At 49.4% G+C, this 20,471-nt stretch overlaps 1 protein-coding gene across 2 annotated transcripts in view; it reads right to left on the bottom strand.

The window, feature by feature from the left end:
* Window positions 1-20,471, bottom strand: part of slco2b1 (solute carrier organic anion transporter family, member 2B1) — a 50,684-nt gene that overhangs the window by 13,637 nt on the left and 16,576 nt on the right. The window contains exons 2-8 of one of the 2 annotated variants that reach the window (XM_055630213.1): window positions 19,599-19,710; window positions 18,539-18,676; window positions 16,306-16,468; window positions 8,605-8,814; window positions 6,585-6,683; window positions 4,870-5,003; window positions 3,327-3,432 (exon numbers count right to left, since the gene is read on the bottom strand). In XM_055630213.1, the coding sequence (XP_055486188.1) occupies window positions 3,327-3,432; window positions 4,870-5,003; window positions 6,585-6,683; window positions 8,605-8,814; window positions 16,306-16,468; window positions 18,539-18,676; window positions 19,599-19,691 (943 nt within the window). In that variant the 5' untranslated portion in view covers window positions 19,692-19,710. Of the gene's footprint in view, window positions 1-3,326; window positions 3,433-4,869; window positions 5,004-6,584; window positions 6,684-8,604; window positions 8,815-16,305; window positions 16,469-18,538; window positions 18,677-19,598; window positions 19,716-20,471 lie in introns of both variants that reach the window. The other variant, XM_055630212.1, reaches the window with a different exon arrangement.

The raw sequence follows: 20,471 nt of genomic DNA, 5'->3' as shown, positions 1-20,471 counted from the left end.
CGTTCGCTGTAAGGCAGCAACTCTACCGCTGCGCCACCGTGATCGCCCTAGGCAGGGACTGTCCCAACGTTTAAGAAACGGTTAGACAGGTACATGGATAGGACAGGTTTGGAGGGATATGGACCAAAACACAGGCAGGTGAGACTAGTGTAGCTGGGACATGTCGGCCGGTGTGGGCACGTTGGGCCGAAGGGCCTGTTTCCATGCTGTATCACTCTATGATTCCTTTTTTTTTTTTTTTTTTTTTGTTTTGTTTATTTTATTAGAAGTTAATACAGTACAAAACAGTGCAGTGGAACCTAATTTTAGGTGCCAACTATGTCATACCGTAATCCATTCTATGTACAATCTCTAGTTTTATGTTTTGAGAAGGAAGTAAGCAAGACAAGAAAAAGAAAACAATAGAAAGGGGAAAAAGAGGAAAAATAGATGGTAGAGAATAGAAAAACGTGAAGTGTGTATATACATATAAAAAAAAGAAAAAGTGGAAAGTAGAAATAGGAGAGAAGGCCCCTTAAAAGAGCAATTTTCAAATCTTTATTCGGAGATGTAGATCTATCCACGGCATGAACTGAAATCAGCAATCTTTACGGTACCGCTGCATCACATGATTCCAAAAAGTCGATGAAATGATTCCTATTGAATCTTTTCCCCTTATGGGTCCTACTCTGATAGCTCTAAAGTCTAAAGGGCCTGTCCCACTTACGTGTCCTTGGCACGCAAATTACGTGACCTCGAGGTCGTGTTGAGGCGCACGGGCATCTTGTGGCCGTGCCGGGCCGGTCCCACTGAGAAGTGCGGAGGGGAATGGAGTTGTATGGCGATATCGCGCGGGGCGCCGAAATCTTTGTAGCGAACAAAATCTTTGCGCGCCACTGGCCTGTCGCGTAACTGATGGCCAAAGTGGGACAGGCCCAAGACTTTGGCACGATGCAATGTCTCACCTCCAGCAGTAGCAGAAGCAGGCAAACGATCGCCGAGCTCGGCCTGGGGCTCACGGCCGTTGCGGTCCGGATCCGCCCCCAATTCTACTTCCAGAGCGGGGCCCAGAAAATTGAAGATAAACACAAAATGCAGGAGTAACTCAGCGGGACCGGCAGGATCCCTGGAGAGAAGCAATGGGTGACGTTTCAGGTCGAGACCCTTCTTTCAGACTGAAGAAGAATCTCGACCCGAAACATCACCCATTCCTTCTCTCCAGAGATGCTGCCGGTCCCGCTGGGTTACTCCTGCATTTAGTGTCCATCTTCAAATGACGTCACCCGCTCCAGGCGGCGGTGCGGGCGCATGAAATCGTGCGCGACCTTCGCGGGACCGTCGCGGCTCAACGCGACCACAAGGTCACGTGATTAGCGTGCCAAGGACACGCAAGTGGGACGAGGCTTAAGATTTGGAAGAAGCAAAAGTGATTTCTACAAGCTTATACTTGATGGGCGTTAGATTGTGGTTACTGATAGCAGGCACAGACATGTCGACAGAAGGACACCAGTGAAGCAATAAAAACAGGCCACTCCTGTCAAACCATGACCCACATGACAACACTTAGCCTTAAGCAGTTTCCCCTTACAGACCTTCTCACGGGAAGCCTGCTTCAGGAAGAGAGACCTGGCAGACAATAGACAATAGGTGCAGGAGTAGGCCATTCGGCCCTTCGAGCCAGCACCACCATTCAATGAGATCATTGCTAATCATCCCCAATCAGTACCCCGTTCCTGCCTTCTCCCCATATCCCCTGACTCCGCTATCCTTAAGAGCCCTATCTAGCTCTCTCTTGAAAGTATCCAGAGAACCCGCCTCCATCGCCCTCTGAGGCAGAGAATTCCACAGACTCACCACTCTCTGTGAGAAAAAGTGTTTCCTCGTCTCCGTTCTAAATGACTTACCCCTTATTCTTAAACCGTGGCCCCTGGTTCCGGACTCCCCCCAACATCGGGAACATGTTTCCTGCCTCTAGCGTGTCCAAACCCTTAATAATCTTATATGTTTCAATGAGATCCCCTCTCATCCTTCTAAACTCCAGAGTGTACAAGCCCAGCCGCTCCATTCTCTCAGCATATGACAGTCCCGCCATCCTGGGAAGTAACCTTGTGAACCTACGCTGCACCCCCTCAATAGCACGAATGTCCTTCCTCAAATTAGGGGACCAAAATTGCACACAATACTCCAGGTGTGGTCTCACTAGGTCCCTATGCAACTGCAGAAGGACCTCTTTGCTCCTATATTCGATTCCTCTTGTTATAAAGGCCAACATGCCATTCGCTTTCTTCACTGGTAGAAGTATATCAGGGGATAGATTTAATTAGAAAGGGAAAAGATTTAATAGGAATCTGAGTCATACAGTGTGGAAACTGGCACAAGTGGGTGTATGGAACGAGATGCCAGAGGCTGGGACTATCCCAACATTTAAGAAGCAGTTAGACCGGTACATGGATAGTAGACAAAAAATGCTGGAGAAACTCAGTGGGTGAGGCAGCATCTATGGAGAGAACTTTCTAAAGAAGGGTCTCGACCCGAAACATCGCCTACTTCTTCTCTCCATGGATGCTGCCTCACCCGCTGGATTCCTCCAGCATATTTTGTCTACCTTATTTATTTCCAGCATCTGCAGTTCTTTCTTAAACAGGTACATGGATAGGACAGGTTTGGAGGAGTTTGGACCAAGGGCAGGCAGGTGGAACTAGTGTAGCTGGGGCATGTTGGCTGGCGTGGGCAGGTTGGGCCAAAGGGCACGTTTCCACACTGTATCACTTTATGAGTCAATGTAAAATGATGAGAGGCCTAGATAGGTCTGAACCAGGGTGGGAATGTTAAATACAAGCAAGCAAAAGCCTAAGAGCCCGTTTACATGTTGTACGACAATGATTTAGTTTTAGCTGGAGTTTCAGTTTAGTTTAGAGATACAGCACGGAAACAGGCCCTTCGGCCCACCGAGTCCGTGCCAACCAGCGATGCCCGTACATTAACACTATCCGATACCCACTAGGGACATTTTTTACATTTTATACCAAGCCAATTAACCTACAAACCTGAACGGCTTTGGAGCGCGGGAGGAAACGGAAGATCCCGGAGAAATCCCACACAGGTCACGGGGATGACGTGCAAACTCCGTACAGACAGCATCCGTAGTCGGGATCGAACCCGCGACCCAGGTCTCAGGCACTGCGAGGCAGCAACTCTACCGCTGCGCCACCATGCTAGAGTGTTGAGCTAGAGTTTTTAGCTCGGGTTTTTAGGTGGAGTTTTAGCGAGAGTGATACAGCATGGAAATAAGGCCTTCGGCCCATCCGTACATTCTACTGGACAGTGTGGACTTTGGAGAGACCTACTTTTGATGAACTGGATCAGCGATAGATTCTGGGCTGCATCGACCTCTTCTTTGACTTTTAATACGTCTTTTTCCAAATTGCTGTCACATTTGAGATCATCGGAGCCCTGCCAAAGAGGAACAATCATCGCAGTCATTTATACGACAATAGACAATAGACAATAGGTGGAGGAGTAGGCCATTCGGCCCTTCGAGCCATTCAATGTAATCATGGCTGATCATCCACAATCAGTACCCCATTCCTGCCTTCTCCCCATATCCCCTGACTCCGCTATCTTTAAGAGCCCTATCTAACTCTCTCGTGAAAGTATCCAGAGAACCGGCCTCCACCGCCCTCTGAGGCAGGGAATTCCACAGACTCTCAACTCTGTGTGAAAAAGTGTTTCCTCATCTCCGTTCTAAATGGCTTACCCCTTATTCTTAAACTGTGGCCCCTGGTTCTGGACTCCCCCAACATCGGGAACATGTTTCCTGCCTCTAGCGTGTCCAAACACTTGATAATCTTATATGTTTCAATAAGATCCCCTCTCATCCTTTTAAACTCCAGAGTATACAAGCCCAGCCGCTCCATTCTCTCAGCATACGACAGTCCCGCCATCCCGGGAATTAACCTGGTGAACCTCCGCTCACCTTTCCAATAGATGAACACATGTAAAACAGCATTAAATCAGGCAACTGAACCATCCTACCACAACTGCAGAGTCGCACCCCGGTCACTCCCTCTTCTCCCCTCTCCCATTGGGCAAGAGGTACAGAAGTGTGAAAACGCACACCTCCAGATTCAGGGACAGTTTCTTCCCGGCTGTTATCAGGCAACTGAACCATCCAACCACAACCAGAGAGCGGTCCTCAACTACTATCCACCTCATTGGAGACTCTCGGCCTATACTTGATCGGACTTTGCTGGCTTTACCTTGCACTAAACGTTATTGCCTTATCATGCATCTGTACACTGTGGACGGCTCGATTGTAATCGTGTATTGTCTTTCCGCTGACTGCGCAACAAAAGCTTTTCACTGCACCTTAGTACACATGACAATCAACTAAATTGCGCAGCGGTATAGTTGCTGCCTCGCAGCGCCAGAGACCCGGGTTCGATCCTGACTACGGGTGCTGCCTGTACGGAGTTTGTACGTTCACCCCGTGAGCTGCGTGGGTTTTCTCCGAGATCTTCGGTTTCCTCCCACACTCCAAAGACGTACAGGTTTGTCAGTTAATTGGCTTGGAGTAAATGTAAATTGTCCCTAGTGTGTGTAGGATAGTTTTAGTGTGCGGGGATCACAGGTCGGTGCGTACTCAGTGGGCCGAAGGACCTGTTTCCGTGCTGTATGTCTAAACTAAACTGAGTGCCCTCAACTGTCTACAAAGATGAATTAAGTACTATTCAACCCTGGCCGAAGATAAGACACAAAATGCTGGAGTCACTCAGCGGGACAGGCAGCATCTCTGGAGAGAAGGAATGGGTGACGTTTCGGGGGGGGGGGGGGGGGGGGGGGGGGGAGCGAGACTCTTCTTTCAGATTCAACACTGGCCGACAGTCCTACCTCTTTGGGCATCTCTCTGGGGAAGAAGAAGTAGGGCAGGGAGAAGACCAAGACACAGCTGGCCGCGAAGAGAAAGCCCAGCCACCAGGCACCCAGCCATCGAGGGTCTCCAAACTCAAGGTCTACAATCTCTGCTGCAATAGAGAGAACACACAAAAACTGTCAGAGTACACACAAAATGCTGGAGTAACTCAGGCGGCATCTCTGGAGAGAAGGAATGGACGACGTTTCGGGTCAAGACCCTTCTTCAGACTAAGAGTCAGGGGATAGGGTGACGAGAACATTTCTAAGGATCCTTTACAAGGGTGTTGGCAGGACTAGAGGGTGTGAGTTATAGGGAGAGGTTGAGTAGGCTGGGTCTCTATTCCATGGAGTGCAGGAGGATGAGGGGTGATCTTATAGAGGTGTACAAAATCATGAGAGGAATAGATCGGGTAGATGCACAGAGTATCTTGCCTAGAGCATTTTGAAACAGTACTCCATGCCTTTATTACATCTAGGCTGGATTACTGTAACGCACTCTACTCTGGAGTCGCACGAGCTTCATTGGCTCGTCTCCAGCTTGTTCAAAATGCTGCCGCTCGCCTCTTAACCGGAACTCGAAAGAGGGAGCACATTACGCCAATTTTGGCCTCCCTTCACTGGCTCCCAGTGCGCTTTCGAGTTCATTTTAAAATTCTTTTATTTGTTTTTAAATCGTTGAATGGGCTCGCCCCGCCTTACCTCTCTGAGCTGCTCCACCCATACGCTCCTACCCGGTGCCTCAGGTCAGATGATCAGCTGCTCCTTGAGGTACCAAGGTCTAAGCGGAAGCTCAGAGGGGATAGAGCCTTCTCTGTTGCTGCTCCGGCACTCTGGAACACCTTGCCGTTGCACATCAGACAGGCCCCCTCACTGTCCATCTTCAAATCCACCCTAAAAACTCATTTTAGTTCTCTGGCTTTCGACACTGGCTGAGACATTGCTCCTGTTATTAGTGCTTTTAATGTCTTTTAATTTTTACTGTTTTATAGTCCTTTGTTTTACGGTTTTTAATGGTTTGTAATAACTTCTTGTCCATGAGTTCTCATGTACAGCACTTTGTGGCAACTGCAGTTGTTTAAAGTGCTTTATAAATAAAGTTATCATTATTATTATTATTATTATTATTAGAGTAGGGGAATCGAGGACCAGAGGACATAGGTTCAAGGTGAAGGGGAAAAGGTCTAATGGGAATCTGAGGGATTCAAACAAAGGGAGGTGGGTGTATGGGACAATTTGAGGAAGGACATTCTTGTTATTGAGGTTAATTCCCGGGATGGCGGGACTGTCGTATGCTGAGAGAATGGAGCGGCTGGGCTTGCACACTCTGGAGTTTAGAAGGATGAGAGGGAATCTTATTGAAACATATAAGATTATTTAGGGTTTGGACACACTCGAGGCAGGAAAAATGTTCCCGTTGTTGGGGGAGTCCAAAACCAGGGGGTCACATTTTAAGAATAAGGGGTAAGCCATTTAGAATGGAGATGGGGAAACCAGCACCACTGCATCGCTAATGTTTTCAACAATGATGAATGAATTTATTTCCACGTTTACACATCTGTCATGCAGCTGTGAGTATGAATTGCATCCTTCCCTCTCGGGACATCTGACAATAAAAACCCCGTCGACTGCTGAAGGGGGAGAGACCCCCAGCCCTCGCCCCCCCCCCCCCCCTCACCCCCCCCGACACTCACCCATCGGCACCTTGTCCACGTCGATGAAGATGCGGAGGGCGCAGGAGCCCAGCACGAAGCCGAAGGCCGGGCCCAGAACGCTGACGGCAAACAGAATCCCTGCGACAAGAACAGAACCCAGGTGATAAAAACCCGCACCGGCATATACGCGGGCAGCCGGCAATCGTGCAGGAAGGACCTGCAGATGCTGCTTTAGACCAAAGATAGACACAAAATGGTGGAGTAACTCAGCGGGACGGGCAGCGTCTCTGGGGAGGAGGAACGGGCGACGTTTCAGCTCCAGACCCTTCTTCAGACCGAGAGTCAGGGGGAGAGGGAGAGACACAGATATACGGAAGGGTAAGGCGTGAAAAGACAGATCAAAGTTATCAAAGATGATTATGGAAATGCAAAATGGTAAAAGGAAGAGAGGAGATCTTATTGAAACATATAAGATTGTTAAGGGTTTGCACACGCTAGAGGAGGCAGGAAACATGTTCCCGATGTTGGGGGGAGTCCAGAACCAGGGGCCACACAGTTTAAGAATAAGGAGTAAGCCATTTAGAACGGAGACGAGGAAACACTTTTTCTCACAGAGAGTTGTCAGTCTGTGGAATTCTCTGCCTCAGAGGGCGGTGGAGGCAGGTTCTCTGGATGCTTTCAAGAGAGAGCTAGATAGGGCTCTTAAAGATAGCGGAGTCAAGGGATATGGGGAGAAGGCAGGAACGGAGTACTGATTGGGGATGATCAGCCATGATCGCATTGAATGGCGGTGCTGGCTCGAAGGGCCGAATGGCCTACTCCTGCACCTATTGTCTATTGTCAGTTGTCTATTGTCGCCCATTCCTTCTCTCCAGAGATGCTGCCTGTCCCGCAGAGTGACTCCTGCATTTAGTGTCTATCTTGGATAGGTGCATGGATGGGGCTGGTCGTGCGATGGTTGCTGCTGCTGCTGGGAAGATGCATTATGAGGAGCAAGCAGATGTTACATTTCAACTACATGTATTCAGCCAATCGACCCAGAAAGGGGGGGGGGGGGGGGGGGGGGGGGGTCTGGGGGTGCAAAAATGGCGTAGTTCGTCACAAGATTGCCTTTCTCACAAGTGTCTGGGGGCTGCAAATATGGAGCTGAGTTGGAGACTCAAGGCCGGAATCTGACAACTTGGAGAGGTACATGGATCGGAAAGGCGGGGTGGGGGGGGGGGGGGGGGGGGGGGGGGGGGGGGGGGGGGGGGGGGGGGGGGGGGGGGGGGGGGGGGGGGGGTTGTGGCCAAAACGTGGGCAGGTGGGTCTAATTTAGATGGAGCATCTTGATCAGCATTGGTCAAGTTGGGCCGAATGGCCAGTTCACATGCTGTACGACTGCGGCTCGAGTGCCAATTTGGCTGGCATGGGCAAGTTGGGACGAATGGCCTGATTCCTTGCTGTATGACAGTATAATGTCAACCCTGTTGATATGGAGGAGGTAGGCAGAATGGCCCGTTTCCATGCTAAATGATTCTACCACTCCAAAATGCCAACTTGGTCAGCATGGGGCAAGATGGGCCGAAGGGTCTGATACCGTGCTGTATCTGACTATGACTCCACAACGTCGACTTGGTTGGCATAGACAAGGTGGGCTGAATGGTCTGTTTCCATGCGGTATGACTCCAGAATGCTACCTTGGACAGCATGGACTCGATGGGCTGAAGGGCCTGACTCCACTCGGAACAACTCCAAGACGCAAGTCGTAGAGATTTGAGGTTTAGTCTAGTTTCGAGATGCAGTGTGCAAAAGAGGCCCTTCGGCCCACCGGGTCCATGCCGACCAGCGATCCCCGCTCATTAACACTATCCTACACACACTAGGGACAATTTTACACTTACTCTAAGCAAATTAACCGACAAACCCGCACGTCTTTGGAGTGTGGGGGGAAACCGACAATCTCGGAGAAAACCCACGCGGGTCACGGGGAGAACGTGCAGACTCCGTGCAGACAGCGCCGGTAGTCGGGATTGAACCGGGGTCTCCGGCGCTGCGAGTGCAGTAAGGCAAGACTTACCGAGGTACAAGGGCGAGTTCCTGTTGCTGGCGTAGTCGTCGACATAGGAGATGCCGAAGGGTTGGATGGGGACCCCGCCGATGCCCAGCAGCAGTTGTCCGAGCATCAGCAGCGACAAGACGTGGTGGTCACTCCGATCGCCGCCAGTGCCGCAGCTCTCGTTCACAGCTGGGCCACCGCCTGCCGGCTGGCACGTGCCGGTCACGTTGTCTAGCAGGGGGGCGGGGTGGGGGGGGAGGCAGAACAAGCGGCATTGAGTTACCATCAACCAGAGGAGTTTCATTCCATCTATGTGACCAGTGCTTGGCCCGCAACTATTTACAATATTCATCAATGATTTGGATGAAGGGATTCAAAGTAACATTAGCAAATTTGCAGATGACACAAAGCTGGGTGGCAGTGTGAACTGTGAGGAGGATGCTATGAGAATGCAGGGTGACTTGGACAGGTTGGGGGAGTGGGCAGATGCATGGCAGATGCAGTTTAATGTGGATAAATGTGAGGTTATCCACTTTGGTGGCAACAACAGGAAGCAGATTACTATCTAAATGGCGTCAAGTTAGGAAAAGGGGAAGTACAACGGGATCTGCGGGTCCTTGTACATCAGTCTATGAAAGTAAGCATGCAGGTACAACAGGCAGTGAATAAAGTGAATGGCATGTTGGCCTTTATTACAAAAGGAATCGAATATAGGAGCAATGAGGTCCTTCTGCAGTTGTACAGAGCCCTAGTGAGACCACACCTGGAGTATTGTGTGCAGTTTTGGTCCCCTAATTTTAGGAAGAACATTCTTGCTATTGAGGGGGGTGCAGCGTAGGTTTACAAAGTTAATTCCCGGGATGGCGGGACTGTCATATGCTGAGAGAATGGAGCGGTTGGGCTTGTACACTCTGGAGTTTAGAAGGATGAGAGGGGATCTTATTGAAACATATAAGATTATTAAGGGTTTGAACACACTAGAGGCAGGAAACATGTTCCCGATGTTGGGGGAGTCCAGAATCAGGGGCCACAGTTTAAGAATAAGGGGTCGGCCATTTAGAACGTAGACGAGGAAACACTTTTTCACACAGAGAGTTGTGAGTCTGTGGAATTCTCTGCCATAGAGGGCGGTGGAGGCCGGTTCTCTGGATACTTTCAAGAGAACTCGATAGGGCTCTTAAAGATAGCGGAGCCAGGGGATGTGTGGAGAAGGCAGGAACGGGGTACTACTGATTGGGGATGATCAGCCATGATCACATTGAATGGCGGTGCTGGCTTGTAGGGCCGAATGGCCTACTCCTGCACCTATCGTCTATTGTTCACGGGACTCAACCACAAAACGTCACCCATTCCTTCTCTCCAGAGATGCTGCCTGTCCCGCTGAGTAACTCCAGCACTTTGTGTCTACCCCCGGTGTGAACTAGCATTCAAATGAGGATTGTCTTACAAGGGAAACAATTATCATTTATTGACCAGCTTTTTTTGTCTATCAATCATCCCAGGGATAAGTGGGTTAATCTATGACGAGCGTTTGATGGTTCTGGGCCTGTACTCACTGGAGGTCAAAAGGAATAGGAGTAGAATTAGGCCATTCAGCCCATCAAGTCTACGCCATTCAATCATGGCTGATCTATATCTACCCTTCAAACCCCATTTTACTTCGGAGTCACGTGAGTGACTACGTGAAGAAGGGCCGTCCATCTGCGTGTGTGTCATTACGTCTGAAAGCTACGCGCGACGGACTGGCAGAGGCACTGTGTCCTCCCAGTCCGTCAGGATGGGCAGGTAAGGGAAGTTGAATTACTTACCTGCGTTCTTTCGAGCTTGAAGCTTTTTGTAGTTTCAGGGCCCAGATGTCGGGGATACGGTCCGCGGGGAAGTCGGCTGCCGAATACCGCAGCATTTCCCAATAGCGGGCAACGGTGTTTCCCGACATTTAGCGCCGGCAGCTGAACCGGCAGGAGACTTGTTGCAGGAGGAGAGCTGCGTTGGTGGTCCTGCAGTACGTAAACCACCCGCAAGTCAAACAAACCCGTTGACTCAGATGAGTCCGGGGGGAAAGGGGATACCCTCCCTCAACGGAGAGCGTCTGAGGACGACTCTCCAACACAGGAGCAACTTTTTGGAGAAGTTGCTCCAACAATGACCTGCTCTAAAGCAGGGATCTGTGTCAGCCCGGGGCCTACAGCAGCAGGCAGTACCGGGAGCCTCGCACAATGGGGCAACCCCATGTCTTCCCCATTGGAGGGGGAAGTACATATGGAAGAAACCACTCTGAATCAGAGTACAAAAGCAGGGGGGGGGGGGGGGGGGGGACCTTCCCAGGGACAAGCAGAAGAAAGGAAGTAAGTAACTTTTACTTATATAGCACTGTTTAAGTTAACTTGCATTGACACCAAAGTGCTTTACATAAAATAAATAATAAGCACAAAATAAAAGAAATACTTCTGCAAATCATCCAGGTTCCACTGGGTGCTTCCCTGGATAGAGATCTAGCAAATGTCTCCTGCTCTGAGGAGAGGAGCATTCACAGTCAGTTTCAGTCTGACCCAAAGCAAGAATCTAATTTAGGCCCGCTGGAGGGGCCATGTCAGCGCAGGTATCCTCAGGGCCCTGCGGCAGCACCTGTTTTCAGGGCTGCCTACAAATCTCACTCTCAGTGGAGGGGAGTGTGAGTGATCAGTAGGTAACTGACCAATTAAAGTACGAACATACTGAAGCACATGCATATGGCCTCAAGAGACAGCAGTTGGCAGAATATCCGCATGCTACAATGCCCGCAAGTGAACAGCGCTGTCAGGGTGACTTTGGAGAAACCAGCCGGCGAATCCTCTCTTCAGGTAAGACCAGAAGAAGGAAGCAAAAGCTGTCGGAGCAATCAAGATACCAACGACAAGCAAACTTCATCAGTAGGCGACAACACACCCCCCACACCTCCATAGGGGGTAAGCAGTTCACTGAAGCCGGTGGTAGCTTGAAAGCTGGGCACGGAAATATGATCAGAGTCGTCTTTCAAAGCAGACTCAGAATTATGGCCAGAATTGTCCGACAAGGCAGGCTCAGTATGATGAGGTTTTCAGACCGAGTCTCAAGCAGAGGTCAGGAGAAACATGGAATCCACACTTCCTACCAGTCCTACTCCCAATCAAGGAGAGAAAAGGAACCCGCATCAGGGATCTTTGGGCTTACCACAAGACCACCGGTAGCCATGGAGGTAGGTGGATCTGGGTTTACTGAAACAAGGGATTGTGGACCAGTTACATGTTGGTAATTTTACTCTTGTGTTTTTGTTCAACATTTCACATCTGGTTTTAAAAAACAGATAACAACATGTGATTATTTTTTACTGCACAACATACATAGGTTCCAAGCAGACTTGGAACTCGAAGAGTTCCAAGTCTGCTTGGAAGAGTTGTCTTCAAGGCAGGCCCAGTATTTTTGGCAAGATTGCCTTCCAGGACAGGTGACAGATGGAGGATGTCACTTCATCCAGGTTTAACTCATTTGTGCAGTACAGACTTTCAGAAACAGCAGTTCTTTGTTACGGTCCAACTACTGTTTTATCGGAGCTTCCTATAAAATGGTCACATGGCATGCATCAACCTCAAAGATGCATACTATTCGGTGTCACTAAGAACAGGAGATATTTGAAGTTTAACTGGATGGCATGGCTCTGCCAAATGGGTTGACATCAGCTCCTAGACTATTGACTAAACTACGGAAACCAATTCTGGGACTACAAAGATCTCAAAACCACATAGTAATGGCATATTTGGAGGACATTTTCATTTTTGGAGTCACCAAGAATTGGCAGAAGCATCAGTCAAAGCAAACCAAAACCCTGCTTGAAAGAATTGGTTACCTCATCCATCCAGTTAAATCAAAATTGACACCTACAAGGGTAATTGATTACCTAGAATTTACTATCAAAAACAGTAAATATGTTGGTGACTTTGCCTAGGGGCAAACGACAATATTAATTAAGCCTGCAATGACCTGATAGTCAAATTCTAGCCATCTATCAGGCAAACAGCGAGTGTAATTGACAAATAGTAGCTGCATTCCCAGCAGTACGTCACGGGCCTTTGCATTACCAGAATTTACAGCAAGCAAAGGAACGAACACCTCAGATTACATGCAGGCCGAATTGGTAAACCTATGGATTGCCAGCAGAGGCCATTGTTGAATAACTATGGTGGATAACGAACGTGAGAAAGCTCAAGGGAAATTTTGCTCGAAAGCCATGCAAGCGGCTAAGGATGGGGAGCCACCAACACAGTCTAGAGCTGTGGGGGCAGATGGAATGAGCAGGAGTCTGTAATTCCCCAGAATCAATTACCCAGAATTGTTGGGGGCACAATATGGACTCAAGGTTCTCTGTAGCGATATGCTTGTTCAAATTCAGATTGATAAATGCCACCGCAGTGGTATTATCAATCACAAGGGTGGTGTAAAATCTGTATCTTACGACAGATTGTCGAACCTCATTTGGCACTGGTGTATCGAGAGGAATATTTGGGAAATCTATGCGGTAGATATAACACGGTGACAGATGCTGGATCAACAATGTTTAATAACAACACAGAATGGATGTTGAATCAGTATTTAACAAAATAACTACATGATTTGGTATACCAGATGTTGATCCGTTTGCATCTAGACTAAACCATTAGTTACCCAGATATGTGTCCTGCGAGCTGGATCCACGAGCAAGGCAGTGGATGCTTTCTCCCTCAATTGGGGAGGAATGTTTATGTATGCTTTCCGCCAATTTGTCTCACAAACCGATGCTTGACAAAAATCAAGCAAGACTAAGCCACAGGCATATTGGTAGTGCCAGATTGGCCTACTCAAGCCTGGTCCCCAAACATTTTGGGAATTATAGTCCAGCCAATTATGGCTGTACCAAAGAGCAGGGACCTCCTAGTGAACCCAGTTACAGGGAGCACTCATCCACTACATGAATGTATTAACTTGTTGGTCTGCAGATTCTGAGGAGGCCATTTCAAGGCATAGGACTGTCCGAACAAATACAACACAGTTCGGATAACGGATGTCTTGGAGTTCCTATCAACTCTGTACTATAACTATAAACAAAGTTATAGTGCAATCTATAGTGCCAGAGGCGCACTCTCCTCCTATCTGATGCCGGAAGCAGGGCACGGTTCGATAGGAACGCACCCCTTTACAACAAAATTCATGAAGGGAATTTACAATTTAAGACCTCCAAGGCCAAGGTACATGGACACATGGGATGTGAGCGTGGTACTAACCCTACTTTGACAGTGGGGACCGCCTATAACTAACCCTGAAGGTGGTATGCTGACAAAGAGTCCAGACACTACAAAAGCTACGGTTGGACTACATGACCACCAATATGTATCACAACATAACATTCGTAATCAGGAACCTGATAAACCTGATAAAACAGAGCAGGCCAGGAATGCCAGGGATGGAGATCCAGTTCTTGGCATATCCAGGGGACCAACGGTTGTGTGTGTGGTAACATACTAACACCACTCTGAGAGTTACGGAGAACCTCAGAGGCTCAGAACAATCGGTCATCAGCCATAAAAAACCACACCAAAAGGTATCAACTCAAACCATCTCCAGATGGTCAAAAGAGGTAATGGCGGTAGCAGGAGTAAACATTTATATGGTTAAATCTCTCTCCACCAGGGCTGCATCTACGTCGGTAGCAAGAGCTATGGACGTGCCCCTTGACGACATCCTAGTGGCTGCAGGATGGACGAATGAAATAATGGTCCACCGGTTTTATAACAAACCCATAACCGGACTGGGGGTTTTTGCACGTACCATTTTAAGTTCTGTCCCTTAGTTTCCCCCCAAGGTTGGGAGGGGTAACTATTTTTTTTAAACTTTACTTTCATTTAAAGCATCAGTGTCTTTACTTAACTACGTAATGTCTGAATGCTTTAATGATTACACACATCCATGGTCAATCCATTCAGTGTGTGATGCCTGGATTCGTAACCGGCGTAAAATCACAGAGCTTTGAAATCTTCACGTAGTCACTCACATGACTTCGAAGAGAAATAGTAAGATTAAACGAGAACTTACCAGTTTGAAGTTTGATCTTGATTTTAATGCGGAGTTACGATGAGCGATTACGGCCCACCGCTCCGACCCTCATACTATCAAGGTCATATGGAAGTCCTAGTTTCTTCACAATCTTACTATTCTCAGGTCTTCTTTTTATCTGTGATTTTACACCGCTGCTTTGAAGATTGACGCGCACGCAGACGGACGGCCCTTCTTCACGTAATCGCTCATCGTAACTCCTCATAAAATCAAGATCAAACTTCAAACTGGTAAATTCTCGTTTAATCTTACTATTATAGACAATAGACAATAGGTGCAGGAGTAGGCCATTCGGCCCTTTGAGCCAGCACCGCCATTCAATGTGATCATGGCTGATCATCCACAATCAGTACCACGTTCCTGCCTTCTCCCCGTATCCCCTGACTCCATTATCCTGAGAATCGGTCTCCACCGCCCTCTGAGGCAGAAAAATCCACAGACTCACAACTCTCTGTGTGAAAAAAAAAGTCCTCGTGGTCGTTCTAAATGGCTTACCCCTTATTCTTAAACTGTGTTGTCCCTGGTTCTGGGCTCCCCAAACATCGGGAACATGTTTCCTGCCTCTAGCGTGTCCAAACCCTTAATAATCTTATATGTTTCAATAAGATTTCCTTTCATTCTTCTAAACTCCAGAGTGTACAAGCCCAGCCGCTCCATTCTCCTGCCTTCTCCCCATAACCTCTGACACTCATACTAATCAAGAATCTATCTATCTCTGCTTTAGAAATATCCACTAACTTGGCCTTCTGTGGCAAAGAATTCAACAGATTCACCACCCTCTGGCTGAAGACATTTTCTCCTCATCTCCTTCCTGTAATGCTGAGGCTCTATAATGGACCCTATAAGGGAAAGGGGGAGATGGAGCGAGACCTGGGTGTCATGGTACACCTGTCATTGAAGGTAGGCATGCAGGTGCAGCAGGCAGTAAAGAAAGCGAATGGTATGTTGGCTTTCATAGCAAAAGGATTTGAGTATAGGAGCAGGGAGGTTCTACTGCAGTTGTACAGGGTCTTGGTGATACCACACCTGGAGTATTGCATACAGTTTTGGTCTCCTAATCTGAGGAAGGACATTATTGCCATAGAGGGAGTGCAGAGAAGGTTCACCAGACTGATTCCTGGGATGTCAGGACTGTCTTATGAAGAAAGACTGGATAGACTTGGTTTATACTCTAGAATTTAGGAGATTGAGAGGGGATCTTATAGAGACCTACAAAATTCTTAAGGGGTTGGACAGGCTAGATGCAGGAAGATTGTTCCCGATTTTGGGGAAGTCCAGGACAAGGGGTCACAGCTTAAAGATAAGGGGGAAATCCTTTAAAACCGAGATGAGAAGAACTTTTTTCACACAGAGAGTGGTGAATCTCTGGAACTCTCTGCCACAGAGGGTAGTCGAGGCCAGTTCATTGGCTATATTTAAGAGGGAGTTAGATGTGGCCCTTGTGGCTAAAGGCATCAGGGGGTATGGAGAGAAGATTCAGAGTACGGGATACTGAGTTGGATGATCAGCCATGATCATATTGAATGGCGGTGCAGGCTCGAAGGGCCGAATGGCCTACTCCTGCACCTAATTTCTATGTTTCTATGTTTCAGACAAGGACAGGGCGGAGGAGATACTCACTCTGCACGGCCCCGTCGTACACGTAACGGCCCATGATGAAGTGCGGCAGAGACATGGTGAAGGCGGAAAAGCTGACCAGGATCCCTCCGCAACCAATCAACCGTGGCCGGTGCACCCGGCTACCAAAGTAGCTGACGAAGACAATCAACACCGTACTTCCAATCTGTAACGACAGTGGCGGGTAGTGTAGTGGGGGGGCTCAGTACAGTCAGAGGGCCACCGCGGACATGGACACAATAGACAATAGGTGCAGGAGTAGGCCATTCGGCCCTTCGAGACAGCACCACCATTCAATGTGATCATGGCTGATCATCCCCAATCAGTACCCCGTTCCTGCCTTCTCCCCATATCCCCTGGCTCCGCTATCTTTAAGAGCCCTATCAACCCGAAACGTCGCCCATTCCCTCTCTCCATTGATGCTGCCTGTCCCGCTGAGTTAATCCAGCATGTTGTGTCTACCTTCGATTTAAATCTGCAGTTCTTTCTTACACATAAAGAAATTCCTCCTCGTCTCCTTTCTGAAGGAATGTCCTTTAATTCTGTGTTCCTCATTTGCAGCCACTTGTCAGTTAAAGAAACAAGGGGCAACAGATGCAGAACTGCGTCCCATATCTGAGGAAGGATGTGCTGGCTCTCGAGAGGGTCCAGAGGAGATTTACAACAATGATCCCAGGAGTGATGGGTTAGCATATGATGAGCGTTTGATGCCACTGGGCCTGTACTCGCTGGAGTTTAAAAGGTTGAGGGGGGGACCTCATTGAAACTTACAGAATAATGAAAGGCCTGGATAGAGTGGATGTGGAGAGGGTGTTCCCACTGGTGGGAGAGTCTAGAATGAGAGTCACAGCCTCAAAATTAAAGGACGTTCGCTCTTTTAGAAAGGAGGTGAGGAGGAACTTCTTTTGACAGAGGATAGTGAATCTGTGGAACTCAATGCCACAGAGGGCTGTGGAGGCCAAGTCAGTGGATATTTTAAAGGCAGAGATAGACAGATTCTTCATTAGAACGAGTGTCAAGGGTTACGGGGAGAAGGCAGGAAAATGGGATTAGGAGACAGAGATAGAAATATAGAAAATAGGTGCAGGAGCAGACCATTCGGCCCTTCGAGCCAGCACCGCCATTCAATATGATCATGCCTGATCATCCAACATCAGTACCTCGTTCCTGCCTTCTCCCCATACCCCTTGATTCTGTTACCATTAAGAGCTAAATCTAACTCTCTTGAATACATCAGCCATGATTGAATGGCGGAGTAGACTCGATGGGCCGAATGGCCTAATTAGAGACAGAGTCATGGAGTGACGCAGTGTGGAAACATGCCCTTTGGCCCAACTTGCCATACAGTGGCCAACATGTCCCAGCTACACTGGTCCTACCTGCCTGCGCTTGGTCCATATCCGTCCAAACCTGTCCTATCCATGTACCTGTCTAACTGTTTCTTAAATGTTGGATAGTTCCAGCCTCAACTACCTCCTCCGGCAGCTTGTTCCATACACCCACCACCCTCTGTGTGAAAAAGTTACCCCTCGGATTCCTATTAAATCTTTCCCCCTTCACCTTGAACCTATGTCCTCTGGTCCTCGATTTCCCTACTCTGGGCAAGAGACTCTGTGCATCTACCCGATCTATTCTGCTCATGATTTTATACACCTCTATAAGATCACCCCTCATCCTCCTGCGCTCCAAGTAATAGAGACCCAGCCTGCTCAACCTCTCCCTATAGCCCAGGCTCTCTAGTCCTGGCAACATCCTCATACATCATCTCCGAACCTTTTCTAGCTTGACAACATCCATATATCACTAAAAGTCTCATCTTGTATGTATGTATGTTCGCACAATACAGCCAAAACGGTACAGGATAGTGCTACAATTTTAGGGGCGCCTGACTCACCATTCGCCTGCGGTGCGCAGTAACAAGTTTCCTTCGAATTTACAAAGTAATTCCCTTTATGAATTTGAATTAACTTTCTACCATCAACGGCACAAGTCTGAACGCGGCAGTCGCGCCTGCGCAGTGACCCTCCCCCAACTGCGCCGGCGCGGCTGACGGGATGTGATCGCCATTTTCAGATCCGACGTGTCCGCGTCTAGTCTTTCCTATAACTCTACTCCTAGAACTTGTGAAGTTTAAAGTCCAGCTTTCTTCTCCCCACCCCCCTCGATTTCCTCCACTTCACCAGTGTGATGAAGGGTCCTGCCCCGAAAGCGTGCCCCGCCCATTCCGATCACGTACCTCGTTGAGGGAAGAGAGCATTCCCGAGTTCTGGCTCGACAGCCCAAAGCGCTTCTCGATGGTCGACACGATGCTCTTCATGTACCCCGATACCAGGAGCTGAGAGAGTTGCAGGAGTCCGTGACACAGCACAAAAAACTGGGGGGGGGGAGGACGGGGGTGGAAAAAGGAAGACAAACTATCAGCAGTGATATTTCAAGAATCACGAGAGTCCCAGATGATTAGAAAATTGCCAATATTACCCCGCTCCACAAGAAGGGAGCAAGGGAAAACTATAGTCCGGTTAGCCTGACTTTGGTGGTTGGTAAGAGTCATAGAAACATAGAAAATAGGCGCAGGAGTTGACCCAAGGGTCTCGACCCGAAACGTCGCCTATTTCCTTCGCTCCATAGATGCTGCCTCACCCTCTGAGTTTCTCCAGCATTTTTGTCCACCTTCGATTTTCCAGTATCTGCAGTTCCTTCTGAAACATTCCTTTGGTTTATGTTTCATTTGCAAGAAGCAGAAGCCTGATCCAATCCACTCTCACTGTAGGCAGTGTTAGTCTTTGGTTTAGAGATACAGCGTGGGAACAGGCCCTTCGGCTCACCGAGTCCGCGCCGACCAGCGATCCCCGCACACCAACACTACCACACACACACTAGGGACAATTTACACACACACCAAGCCAATTAACCTACAAACCTGCACGTCTTTGGAGTGTGGGAGGAAACCGAAGATCCCGGAGAAAACCCACGCAGGTCACGGGGAGAACGTGCAAACTCCGTAGATGGTGGGGGAGGGGAAGAAGTTTGGGGAATGGGATGGGGGGGGAGGAGTGGAGTGAGGAGGGGAAGGGATGGGAGGTGGTCGGGTGAGGTGGAGGGGGGGGGAGGGGGGGAGCGGTGAGGGGGGAGGGTGGAGGGGGAGGGCAGGTGTGAGGGGGAGGGGGATGGAGGTTAGGTTAGGGGAGGGACAGGGGAGGGGGAGGGGGGGACAGGGGGAGAGGGAGGGGGAGGGGGACAGGGGAGGGGGGGGGGGGTGGTGGGGGGGGGGGGGGCTGCGACACCTCCACACTCACCTTTACGCTGTGGAACGGGTTGAACGAACGTCTCCTGCCGGTCTCTCCCCGCGCCAACTTGGTGACAATGGCTGGAGGTCCCGTCACCCCCATCCTGAGAGTTGGGGTCAGTCTGTTCTGGGGGAGATATAGAGAGAGGGGGAGAGACACACACAGAGAGGGGGGGGGAGAGGGGGAGGGGAGGGGGGTAGAGCCACACAGAGAGGGGGGGGGAGCGGGAGGGGGGGAAAGACACACAGAGAGGGGGGGAGCAGGAGAGACACACAGAGAGGGGGGGGAGCGGGCGGAGAGGGGGGAAAGACACACAGAGAGGGGGGGAGCAGGAGAGACACACACAGAGAGGGGGGGGAGCGGGAGAGGGGGAAAGACACACAGAGAGGGGGGAGCAGGAGAGACACACAGAGAGGGGGTGGGGGAGGGGGGAGAGGGGGAGAGACACACAGAGTGGGGGGTGGGGGAGCAGGAGAGGGGGGAAAGACACACAGAGAGGGGGGGGGAGCGGGCGGGAGAGACACACAGAGAGGGGGGTAGGGGGAGGGAAAGAGGGGGAGGGGAAGACAATGAGAATGTTTATCGTGATAGCCAAATCATCCCAAGACATTATTCATTTTCACACAAATCAATGGAACTGCTTACAGGCACAAAGTGCTGGAGGAACTCTCGTTTGTTTCTCCCCTGAGCCTCAGTCTGAAGAAAGGTCCCGACTCCAAACGTCACCCATTCCTTCTTTCCAGAGATGCAGCCCGACCCACTGAGTTACTCCAGCACTCTGTGAAACATCACCTATCCATGTTCTCCACAGATGCTGCCTGACCCACTGAGTTACTCCAGCACCCTGTGAAACATCACCTATCCATGTTCTCCACAGATGCT

This window comes from Leucoraja erinacea, unplaced genomic scaffold (assembly GCF_028641065.1).
Source record: "Leucoraja erinacea ecotype New England unplaced genomic scaffold, Leri_hhj_1 Leri_271S, whole genome shotgun sequence".
Lineage (NCBI taxonomy): Eukaryota > Metazoa > Chordata > Chondrichthyes > Rajiformes > Rajidae > Leucoraja > Leucoraja erinaceus.
Note: the sequence above shows the minus strand (reverse complement) of the source record. Positions and strands in the feature narration are given on the sequence as shown.